The 12,506-nt window shown below is 42.6% G+C and overlaps 1 protein-coding gene across 1 annotated transcript; it reads right to left on the bottom strand.

Moving 5' to 3' along the window:
• Window positions 1–272: 272 nt before the first annotated feature.
• On the bottom strand, window positions 273–5,712 carry dhx58 (DEXH (Asp-Glu-X-His) box polypeptide 58). Its single transcript, XM_080511165.1, has 12 exons — window positions 5,658–5,712; window positions 4,292–4,478; window positions 4,007–4,208; window positions 3,754–3,944; window positions 3,568–3,681; window positions 3,260–3,392; window positions 2,180–2,365; window positions 1,844–2,094; window positions 1,448–1,759; window positions 1,109–1,299; window positions 925–1,024; window positions 273–841 (listed from the first exon to the last, which is right to left on the bottom strand). Exons 1-12 carry the CDS (start codon window positions 5,696–5,698, stop codon window positions 656–658), a joined length of 2,094 nt encoding a protein of 697 aa, XP_080367291.1. The 5' UTR covers window positions 5,699–5,712; the 3' UTR covers window positions 273–655.
• Window positions 5,713–12,506: the final 6,794 nt, after the last annotated feature.

Here is a 12,506-nt window from a genome sequence, read left to right on the forward strand (position 1 = left end):
TATCTATAACCCACTTTATCCATGAGGTACCGGTCCATCATAATATATAAACACATTCGGAGTTAGGGGCGGTTTTGGTTAATCTATTAATCTATTAATAATAATAATCTATTAATAGATTAACCTCACAGGAACGTTTTGGGAATTTGGAGAAATTTTAAATATTGAACTTGTTTTGATTTATTTCACACTCCTATTTTTTTTATTGCATTCACTTCATTCATAGTTTTGATGGCTTCAGTGAGCAAATATAAATAGCCATGAAAATTGTTTAAAAAATTTTATTAAATACAAAATTAAGAACACTGAAGTTTGTCCAGAGTTTTGATTGGTCGGGTACATTTCAACTACGTCATTTCATCACGCAATAATCCAATACCACATCAATGTAAAAACTCCATATTAAGTATTCAGAAGTGTTACAGTTCATGTTAGCGAAGAGTTTTCTGCTTGATTTGTGGACAGGCTCAAACCTCATGATTAAACAAGGCACATGGTTCACACACTGGCCTGGCAGAACAATGGAGGAGTGAGTGTGTGCACCCTTTAAAAAGACAGTGTTCATATTTTAGGAGCGACAGTACCATGATTGTTTAAAAATGCTTCAAAAGTGACATGCTTAAAAACAAATGCAGAGAGATCCGACATTGGCGTCTCAGTCGAAGAGGTCAGGGAGATGCTCTCGGCAGTATTCTTCGAAGTCGAAGTCCTTCACAGTGAAAGGAACTTTCTTCCACTTCTTCACGGTCGTTCGGCCAACGGGAGTCTCCACCACGAAGTACTTTATAGCGAGGTTGGGCAGCAACGCTCTCTTCTTGTAGTTTATCTCGTATCCCCATTCCTGCGAGTTAACGGGAGAATAACAGTCAGAGTGCAGGACGTGCAGACAGAAGCTGTTTATACTGGGCAGAAGGACTGATGTACCATGTTGCAGTTGTTGTGTTTACACAGGATTCTACGGCCGGGCTCCCAGTCCCCGAACTGCTTTTGTAACGGAACCTGGTGGCCAAGTTTGTAGTGTTCCCTGAGAACAAAGACCATCAGCTTTTAGATGTAGAAAACATTCCTTTTCCTACAGAATTGGGATTCCACAGGAACGCCCACGCACTTGAATTCGCTGCTGACGTTGACGTGGTGTGTGTTGTCGATGACTCTGATGTCGTCGCCGTTGGCGACGGGCGTGAAGCACTTTTGACACAAGAGGTGGATTTCGGATGCCACGTTGCGACTCTTCTCCTCAGCTGTGAGTTTTTCTTTCTCTTCGCTGGAACTGAGCGCATCCTTTTGAAGCCTTGCTAACTGGAGACACGAGAAAAAAAAAAAAGATGTCAGACCAGGGATGTCTTTTTTTTTAAATCCATCCATCAATTCCATATTTTTTTATTACAGGGCGACCGATGGAGGATTGGATTGTTGTTCTAGAAAGGCAAAGACAGAGGGTTCGCACCTTTTGGCGAAACTTGCGGCGATCCATAGCCTGGACCACAGCGATGGCTTCACCGGTGAGCCCCTCCAAGTACTCATTGATGAGCTCTTTGTGAACTTCGCGCCCCCCTTCCTGGGCGACCACCGAGTAGTGGCTGTCTTTGGCGCGGGCGCGTCCTCTGGCCTGCTGCTGGGCGATCTCGTTTGTGAGCAGCCCGTAGCGGACCACCAGGTTGCACTCGGGAATGTCGAGGCCCTCTTCGGCCACGCTGGTGGCGATCAGGAGGTTGAGCTTTTCCTTGCGAAAGTTGTCGATTGTGGTCTGCTGCTGACTCTACAAGACAAGCGAGCGAATCAACAGGCGTGTCCAGGAGGGGAATATAGAAGTTGCTCCAGGAAAAGGTATATAACGCCACACCTGAGTCATGTTGTAGGAACCGATTCCCGCCCCAGTGAGGATGGCTGACCTGACGCCAGCTGCTTGCAGGGCGGCGTTTCCCAGGACCCAGTCCTGCAGGCAGTGGATGCTTTTTCGTGTTTTGGAGAAGAGGATCCCCTTTGACGGCACGCCTGAACCAAACTGCTTCAGCAGAGTGCTCTCCAGCTTGGCCATCTTTGGGTTCTCAAAGCGAGAAGTGTTTGCCAGTAGCTTCAGCTTCTCACGATTGTCTGTGTCACAGAGGCATCCATCAACAATCACCGTGATCTACAACATCAAATAAAGAAAACTCCCAACAAAGTTCTGGATACTGACCAATAAATAGCCCCACCAGGAAGACATCGGTTCCATCAATGGCCATGTCGTACTTTGGCTTGTAGAAATCCTCCAGCGATCGATACGCATCGATCATGCGCAGGGTGTCATTGATGAGCAGGGCGTCGTTGTACTCTCTGAGGTGCTCGGCACATTGTGCCACCAGCCTGTCCTTGGCACATAGTCCTGATAAGACAAACAAATAAGGCACTTTCTCCAAATATTTCATTCACACTCAACTGCAAGTGTGAATGAATTCACATTGCGATCAATAGTAGACACTTTTAAAACTGAGGGTGCATCCGAATTGTCCCTCCTATCTCCTTTCGACTTTTCCTGAAACCACCCAAGTGTTTAAGTGGCGGCCATGACAAGGAACGTTCAAATTCTGAATAAGCTAAGGAAAGGAGGCTCACTGCTTCCTATAGCCAAGGAAACACTGATGCATCCTTCGCCAAAGGAAACCAGCTCATGCCGTCCCACAATTCCTTGCAGCGACAACATTTAAAGGGAGCCGCTCCTCCGAGCGTTCAGGGAAACTCAACACAGCTCGTGTTAAAGCAATAATCTGCCTTGAACAACTTTAAATAATCTAAAACTCATATCCCAATGATGAATTTTATGCAGATGTTGTAAAACAAACAGTGACATTTTTGTGCAGCCTATTCTCAGTTTGATTGGTTATTTATTCACCTGGCAGCCGTTTCACTTTCGTTCCCCTTTTGCCTTGATTTGTACTGAAACTCTGTGATATTTGAGATTATATCAGCGGTTCGAAGGGGAAAGTGTTAGAAATGCGCTTTTTGTGGTGCATTTTCAGAAATGTTTTCGTTTTTTCACCACGGCTGACGTCACTAACCTTCACCGCCATCGGATTAGTATCAGGTCACCTGGTGGAAGTACGGTCCGACTGTCACAACAATGTGATGGTCTTTCCCTAACTTCCTTTAAGAAGTCTCCTGACGCCTTTCCTTCACCCTGTGATGTCATCCACGGGGTGAAGGAAAAGTGGACAGGAGAGGAGAAAGGACGGACTATTTGGACACACCCTGACATTACAGGGCAGAAAACCGTCTTTACCACGCTTCTTCAGATTGACCACGTCGGCTTCATACTCCTGTGTGCCAAACTCTCTCAGAACAAAGTCCACAGGAGGGGTCATGAACTCATGGATCTGCATCATCATCTTTTTCAAGCGGTCCCCAAATGGATCCTGGAGGATATTAGAGATGAAGACTATCTTCGTATTTGTCACATTGAAATGGTTGTGGGGGCGGCACGGTGGAGCAGTGGCTTGTGGCCTTGTGTGTTTGCCCTGTGATGGACCGACGAGCGAGAGAAACGACACAACTGCCGGTACGATCAGCAAGCCTTTGCTTCGCGCTTACCTCAGGTCTCTTCTCCACTATGTCATATATCTTCCTCGGCCTCGGGACCTTCTCCTTCAGTTCAGAGGCGAAGTTTTCAGTGGAAACGATGGCTGAATCCAGGTTGGCGCAAAACTACGGGAGCAGAGCACCGGCGTTGATAAAAGGGTCGTAGAAGTGCGTGTTGGTGACAGATTGAATCCGAACCTCCAGCACATGCTCCACAGCCTCCACCAGAGTCTTTGCGCCCCCTGCGCCTGGTGACGCCGTGAGACCCAGGATCTGTGGCAGCCGCCGTCCTCCGGTCAGCTTTTCGCTCATGTAGCATCTCATGATTTTGTTGTACGTCGTCTCCTTGCGGGTGTGGTGACACTCGTCGATCACCAGCAGGGTGATATCTGGAAGCAGAGGACCACCATGACGCCACGCATGGCAACGCCATCATGCTGCGTTCACTAACCCGAGAGCTCGGCGTGTTTCTCTTCCTCCTGGTTGACCATGGCGTTGTACAAGATCTGCGCCGTGCAGATGACCACGTGTTTGTTGCGTATCGCCAGCCCGAAGAAATCCTTCTCGTCGGTGTCTCCGCTCACTGGCAAAACGCCGTATTTAGGTCGCAGGTGATCAAACTCTCTAGTGAAATGTTGATTAACGAGGTGAACCTGCAGGAAGAAAAATGTCATAAAAACTGGATTTGTACCCGTTATTGTGAGAAAATAGTTTTCTTCTCTGTGCTTTTCTGTACCGTGTTCACGAGGACCACGACTTTAGCATTGGGCGTGGTCTCCAGGTGTTTCTGGGTCACATGCACAGCAGCACGGGTCTTTCCACCGCCAGTCGGGAGCCAAATGATGATATTTTCTCCCTGGAGCGCTCGTTCAACGACTTCCTCTTGGTATTTGTAAAGGTTTAAATCCTTCATCTTGTGCTTTCTTCCAGTGTGATGAAAAGGAAAAAAAAAAGGTTCGACAAAGTGAACAGATTAAAATGACACGTTTCTTTAACATGTTACTTTCTTTCTTCTTTAACATGTGGAAATCAAATTGACAAAACGTGAACTTTTATTTCCCAACTTCTGCACCTGATGTTACTTTCAGCTTGGCTGAGTATCCCAGGTGTCGCATGCTAACGCGTCGCTGTCGCAACACATAACTAACAATAGTTCCTATTGTTACATGATACGCTTCCATGTTGGTGAAGACTAATCCTGTTCGACGCCTCAGTGGTGAGACATGGCCATCATGTTGTGAAACTCTTCAGACCAAAGCAAGGATTGAATAGATTAGTGTTAGCTCCACCCACTGACTGTGATGGAAGTTTGACAGATGAAATAATTTTATAATGCAGTGCAACACCGGACCGTCACATCATTAAAGAGTGGAAGGGAAAAAAAGTAAAGGAAAAAAAAAAAGGAAGGAAAAAAAAAAAAATATATATATATATATATATATATATATATATATATATATATATATATATATATATATATATATATACTTTATGATGACATAATTATATAATTATGTATTTAATAAAATGTGTAATGAAAATATAAAAAAATATTAATTAATGATGAATAATAATAGCAGAAGTATTACTATTACTATTAATAATAATAATAATAATTACTATTTAATGGTGTATTTATTTAATTTTGACATGTTGACAGCCATGTCTGTTTCATCCATTTGTCATCATAACCTTTCGGGAAGTGTTTCTTAAACTGACTTTGTGTTATATTTTCAGATCCTGCTGCTTGTCTGACCCGTAGACTGTAAATATTAGTAGTAAATATTACATGTTGGACTGCTTACCTTTTCTGACAAACATTTTGAATTTTTTTCCACGATTTCTTTCAATATTTGTTTTTTTTTAAACACACCGCAACTCTGCATTTATTTCGAGAACTCAACTACACGGACACACACTGTCACATCATGCTGTATAATTGTGCAGCATTTATAACAACATATATCCTCTGCGATTGGAGTAAGATGAAGTGGTTAGATGAGGAAACACTGCTGACAGAAGACATGACATGTTCCTAAGTTGCCGTGTAGATATTTCTATGTTCTCAACAATCAGAAAATATTTTAGGCTTTTTAACTCACCTGTCAGGTGTAGAAGGGTTTCCACAGCTTCCCTCTGCCATGTCACTGCACTCCTGACAAGAGGTTTTGTTTTCACTGGAGACAGTAACAGAGGGAGGGACTGAAAAAGGAAAGGGGAAAACGAAAGTACTTAACAGTCGGTGGCCTTTAGGAGGAGACTCACGAGCAACGACCACAAGCGTTGTAACGCAACGACACTGAAGGAGCGGAAACAAACTTGAGTAAAAACAAATCGCTTTACTTACAAATGCATACGCTGTATGTCATTGACCCGCGTCCTGCAAGTATTCATGGGTTGGTTCGTGAGTGACAGCTAAACTAAACTATTTAACGCGGCCTGGTCTGCGCACGTCCCCCTAACTGGGCCCTTTCCTTGTGTCAGGAAAGCAAAACTTAAAATACGTTGTGTTGTGGTTTCTCAGAAGAAGCTTCTTCATGTCAGCTGTCGTAGATTGTCTCGTCATCACGAATACACATCGAAACTTTGGACAAGATAGGTTTTTTTTTTTCTTTCTTTTCTTTTTGGGCACAATCGTCATCATCACAATGTTTCTGTTAATATGTTCTGTCAACATTTTCTGAGCAGTTCTGCCAATAAAGTGAAACAATTTAATAAGTCAGACTGCACATTTCAATTAGTAATATGTGAATAATGCTTTTTAAAACAATGCACACATAAGAGGAATATTTTATATTAGATTACACTTAAATTAATACAATCCCTGTGACAACAACCCAGGTACTTTTTGATAGTTGGACTTTTTTATTTATTTATTTATGTATTTATTTGTCTGAAACATTTCACAAAATCAGAAACAAAAGTATAGATTTTTTCAGATTATTTTCAGGCCAACTCAATCGAATGGTGCGTTCAGGTGACACAAAAGAATCGGAAACAACAGACGTCATCGTTAAACCTTAACATTGCAACAATAACACTGTTTTGGTAATTTTCCTGAGGAAAAAGATACATTGGCAGAAGCCCCGCCCCTCTTTTGGCAAAACCAGTTGTCATTTTTACGTACAGACGGTGGAGAGTGTTGTCAGCAGCTGCTGAAAGTAATTAAAAAGTCATTGTAATCTGTAAACTGAAAGTCTGCACTTCAATAACATCTGAATTGTTCAATTTAAAAATATTTTTAGTACTGTACAGAATCAAAATTTGAAAAAAAATGTCTCAGTCCAAATATTTATGGACCGAACTGTATCTCTCTGTCCTTTTCTCTCTATCCTCGCACCCCAACATCAGGAGAATGCCGCTGAGTCTGGTTTATGCAAAGGTTTCTTCATGTTAGATGGAGTTTTTCTTTTCCACAGTCGCAAATAAATCTGTTTGCTCATGCAGATATGATGGGTATTTTTCTGTTAAAAGCACCTACAAATGACTGTGTTGTATTTGGTGCTATATAAATAAAGTTGCATTGAATTGACTATGTGACTTCCAACTGGATTCATGATCTAAAATGTTTTCATAAATTCAAAAGAATATTGCTTATTATCAAAATCTTCCAAGAAAGTTAAACTGAGCAAAGAGCCTCTTTGAAGAACAGACCAACCCAACTTATTGACATTTTCTTGTTCAGGGTTATGAATTTCACATAAAATTGTGAAAAAAAGTCCACTTCTGCCTCTCTGAAGTGATGGCACCGCCTTCTGCTGTACATGTGGGAGTTACAGTATGTTTGACCTTAAAACTAAATGCTTTTGAACTTGAACATATGAAAATAGCAGGACTGCCAGCTGAACGAGACAAAATCGTTCAAAGGGAAAGATAATATTATCAGACGACTCCTTCTATATACCGTATATATTAATTTGTTGCTCTCCTACAGACTCACGATGCATTGAAATAGGAATTTGTCTCTCATGAGACGCTGTGGTCACATTGGGCCGGTGATCAAAATGTCGATCAGTGAAGAGACCTCATCCAGATTGTTCTCCACAAACAGGTGGAGTCAATTCACTGCACCAACACAAGGTTCGACTTAATTCTTGCTGTAAATGAGACGAAACATTCATACTGGATTTTTTGTTTTGTCAAGCTATTCTGACCTGAGCATTCTCCCATGTGCTGCTCTGACATTTCGCTTCATGTTTTCACACAAAAGTTTTTGTAACGTGAACATGGACCCAGTGAGTGATGTCCACCTAAAGGATGAGAACCGAGAGGAAGAGCCTCTTGAGCCCCCTCTTGAAGGGAAGACGATTGCGGTCAGGAATCCTCCACTGGGATTGGCCCAGAGACGACAGGAAGTGGGTCACAGGAAGTGCTCGGAAGGAGGGACCGTCTCTTAAGAATGAAATTCACTGCACGCGTTTCCATCACCATCAGTGTTGGAGGAGCGCCAGCCAGAGCCCGTACCAATCATCTGGTGACTCTGTTCTTGTCAATAAATACTTCCGTAAACTATAACCAGCTCAGATCGGTCCTCTCAGTCTGCCACAGACTAAGACAGACAGAACACCTGATCATTTTTTAATGAATTCATTTCAGACAGAGTCAAAAATGTTCAAAATACATATAAATAAAAACTTCTGGAAAAATACAATTATAGTATGAACACATTTATTTACATAAAACAAAGAATCTATACAGACTTATGTACAAGTCATTTATTAATCTAATCTAAATTGAACTGAAGAGCTGTTCAAAGCTGTCAAAGTGTTCAAAGTGGCTGGTTGGTTGTGACCGGTCTGGAGAGTCCAGCGTCTCTGCTGGAGCGTCTGAACGGTCTGACGTCTCTGCTGACTGGCCGACTGACGGGACGGTGAAGTATGGGGCGATGAGTTTCCCTGCTGCCAAGTCTGTGAGGTTAGGAATTCATAAATATATGAAGTAGCATAATAAATCATTTGGCTAAAAGGCATTTAAGAATTATAAAGGAGTTCTTCACTCACCACTTTCAAAAGTCGACACCAGCATGTCGACGTCGTCAGAGCTGTAGTTCTGCAGCTCCAGCTCAGTGGAGGGAGACCATGGCTGGAGGCTGGGAGGCAGAACTTCAGGCTCCACAATGCTGGTCGTCACGATGATGGCGTCTGGGAGGCAGGGAGTCTCCAGAGCAAAGTCTGGGATCCTGGGCTTCTCGCCCGCTGCCGCTATAACTTTAGGAATGAATCAATATAGTAATTAATACAGTTAATTATCATTTGGTTTCAAGCCATTTAAGAACCATAAAGGAGTTCTTCACTCACCACTTTCAAAAGTCGACAACAGCAGGTCGATGTTATCATAGCTGTCGTTCTGCAGCTCCACCTCACTGGATGGTGACCACGACTGGAGGCTGGGAGGCAGAACTTCAGGCTCCACAATGCCGGGTGTCACCATGATGGCGTCTGGGAGGCAGGGAGTCTCCAGAGCAGAGTCTGGAACGCTGGGCTCTTCGACCGCCACCTCTGTGAATTTAGGAATTAATCAATATAGTAATTAATACAGTTAATTATCATTTGGTTTCACATCATTTAAGAACCATAAAGGAGTTCTTCACTCACCACTTTCAAAAGTCGACAACAGTTGGTCAATGTCAAAGCTGTCGTTCTGCAGCTCCACCTCAGTGGATGGTGACCACGACTGGAGGCTGGGAGGCAGAGCTTCAGGCTCCACAATGCCGGGTGTCACCATTACAGGGACTGGGACACAGTGTTCCTTCAGAGCCGCCAGAGCAGAGTCTGAGATGATGGGCACGTCGTCCTCTATCTCTATGACTTCAGGAATTAATCAATAGTGTAATTAGTACAGTTAATTATCATTTGGTTTCAAGTCATTTAAAAATCACATGGATTCTTAACTTACCATCGTTGAAATGAGACACCTGCTGATTGACAGTGTAGGTCTGCCTATCAAAATGTTTATATTTTGGCCAATCTGAGAGGCTGGGGGGCTTTGATGGTGGAGGCATCGAATGGTTTCCTTCATCTTGGAGCCTCGCCTCTATTCTCGCCTGCTTATAATATTGAGCCTGCTCTTCATCTGTCATTTGGTTCCACTGTGGAATAACGGCAACACTGTCAGGACACACACTGCTGCACAACTACAAGTCAGCTGGACACAAACATGAAATTAATCCCAAAACAAACCAATTGTGATGAGAAAAAACACTCACCATCTCTGCCAGCGCTTTGGTCACCGTTTTGCTCCTCTCACGGATGACTTTCCTCTGCTCCCTCTGGAAGACCATGAAGGCGTTGAGGGGCCTTTTGGCACGCGGCTGGTCATCGTCCTGGTGGTTCTGATGCTTTCTCTTCCTACTAACACACGTCAGAAAAACACAGCGTGTGAACAGCATTTAAATACAAGAAAACATAGGAACTCAAACAGATTCTGATCATCAGACACTTGAGTAAGTAAGCTGACACCTGATCCACTTCAATTCAATTCAGACCAAGCATAAGTTAACGTGGAGGAAAGAACATTTAGGCCAAAACTTACTTTGGTATGGAGACGGCGTGAACTTGTGGGACCATCGTGTAGACGGGCTTTCCATTCCTACACACACAAGAAAACCCACACCTTTAGCTCATGGCAGTGCTTGATACAGAAGATGTGTTCACGTGGGGGTGATGTACTCACACTATTCGGACAGGTGTCGGGTTTGGGACCATGTTTGGAGCGAAGTGGCTCACTGGTCCGTAGTTCCACGGGCCGGCCTGGCCGTACCACTGAGCTGGCTGTGCGCTGTTGAGACCAGCCATCATGGGCTTCTGCTGCTGCAGCGCAGGAGCCACTGCTCCGTAAGCCACACCACCGTATCCTCTACCCAACACACCCTCAACACTTCTGAAGGTCTGAGGGATGATGGCCGGTCCAGGACCAGGTGGAGGGCAGGTGCTGGGCCAGACGGAGGTCGAACCAGGAGGCATGGGCCAGGGACAGGTGGAGTTGGAGGTGGAGGGAGGAGGGGAGTCGCTCAGGAGGGCCTCAATCCAATCCATTATCACTTGGTTCAGAAAGCTGACGTCTGGGATCCTGTTGATAAAGAACCAACAGTGAGCCTGACTGACACTGAGACACTAACATCTTATATTAGTCCTTCACGTCAAGAGACCAGAGATCAGATTCTTTCAGAAGTTTGAGGTGAAACTATAAATTATGTCATATCCCATAAATGATCTTTTTTGTTTGTTTTGTGTTGCTAATTTCTGTTAATTTTGCTCTCATCTCTGTGATATTATAGGAACATTTTAGTAAACACACTTTGGTGGCTAAAATAAATTGACATGGAAATCACATTATCCTATGTTAAAACACAAATTGTCATCCAATATGATTCACAGAGACCTAAACCCTGATACCTTCTCAATACCAACTCCATCAATGGATAATGCAACTTTGTCTTTAGTTATTTTAGCAAAAAACAATAAATATATACTCACTTCTCGGGTTAAATGACTTGTTTTGAAGAAGTTAATAGACTGGCAGCTGAAAAAATAGTTGAAGTTGCTGTGAAAAATTTCTGTGGACTGGTCAGCTGTGAGAACGAGAGATACTGTATGTGAAAAGCCACTCAGTCTTGTCAGCTCTGTTTGATCATGGCACAAAGGCTCAGTGCAACATCAAAGGATCAAAGGACTTAAGCCCCGCCCAATTGGGCCTTTGATGTCTGCCATGATCTGTAATGATTAATTTGTAGTTCTACCATCTCTGTAAGTTTTAATGACTGATTTATGAAATGATGTCTAAATTGAAATCTGTAGATGATTCAATTTGCTCATTTCTGCACTAACAACAAAGGCAATAAATGGTTCATATATGTATAACCCCACACATCTGGGCAATAACTCAAGTAAAGGGATATGAGTGAACAATACAGGATTCTAAAACGTATTTACCTTTGTTCAGGCTAAAAATATTCTTTAACAGCTTTTTGTTTTAACATAAGATAATGTGATTTCCATGTCAAATTGTCATCCAATATGATTCTCAGAAACCTAAACTCTGATACCTTCTCAATACTAATTATATCAAAAGATAACGCAACTTTGTCTCAAGAACCAATATCTATCAGTATACTTACTTCTCCGGTGAAAGAATTCGTTGGAATAAATTAATAGACGAACAGGTTAATAGTTGAAGTTGTTGTAGAAAAGGTCCCGAGACTGGTCGCTCATCCGATTAAGTGTGAATATATGAAAAGTCACCCAGTATTGAAAACTGTGCTTGGTGATGTTACAAAGGCTCAGTGCAACATCAAAGGGATGAAAGGACTTAAGCCCCGCCCTCTTGGGCCTTTCATAACCGCCATCAACTGTAACAATTGATTTGCAGGCCTGTGACTGTTTAAGCATAACTTTAACACCCATTTTATCTTCAATGTGGACAAAAAACAGTAGCAATTCAATGATGAATGAATAACGCAGTATTGAACCCAGTCAGTGCAAAAAACCTCTAACAGTTAAATTGCTTAATTTACTCTTGATACATAAAAAAGTATCATTGATATCTCCATGATATTATAGGAACTTCATTTTAGTAGACATTCTTTGATGGTAGGTATAAAGACACCAGTACAAGTCCTGCTGGAAAACTAATTTCAATTGACCACATTTTATAGTTTGACCACTGTGATTCAATACATTTTGGTACTTACAATCAAAAGTCAAGTTACATTGAGTATTTAACCCATACTTTATTTCCCCACGTTTCTGAGTTTAACCCTGCAGTCCTAAATGGACAAGTAAATACAGTGGTCATTTGATGAAATGTTTGGTTGAAAAAGTTGAATTTGCGCTGCAGTAATGAAGTTCACCAGAACGCACTGTGGATGTTATTAAAGTTATCTGCAAACATGGCCTTAGCTGTAACCTGGATCCTCTTTATCCCCCCTGTAGCTGAGAAAACATTGCTGTTAA

This window comes from Blennius ocellaris (assembly GCF_963422515.1).
Source record: "Blennius ocellaris genome assembly, chromosome: 16".
In the NCBI taxonomy this organism is placed as follows: domain Eukaryota; kingdom Metazoa; phylum Chordata; class Actinopteri; order Blenniiformes; family Blenniidae; genus Blennius; species Blennius ocellaris.

Bases quoted from the DNA above. Each gene is read 5' to 3' on its own strand.
- dhx58 (XM_080511165.1), bottom strand. From the start codon at position 5,698: ATGGCAGAGGGAAGCTGTGGAAACCCTTCTACACCTGACAG. The intron at 4,209-4,291 runs GTACAGAAAAGC...TTCTTCCTGCAG, and splicing joins TCGTGGTCCTCGTGAACACG to GTTCACCTCGTTAATCAACA. The intron at 1,760-1,843 runs GTGTGGCGTTAT...CTTGTCTTGTAG, and splicing joins GTTCCTACAACATGACTCAG to AGTCAGCAGCAGACCACAAT.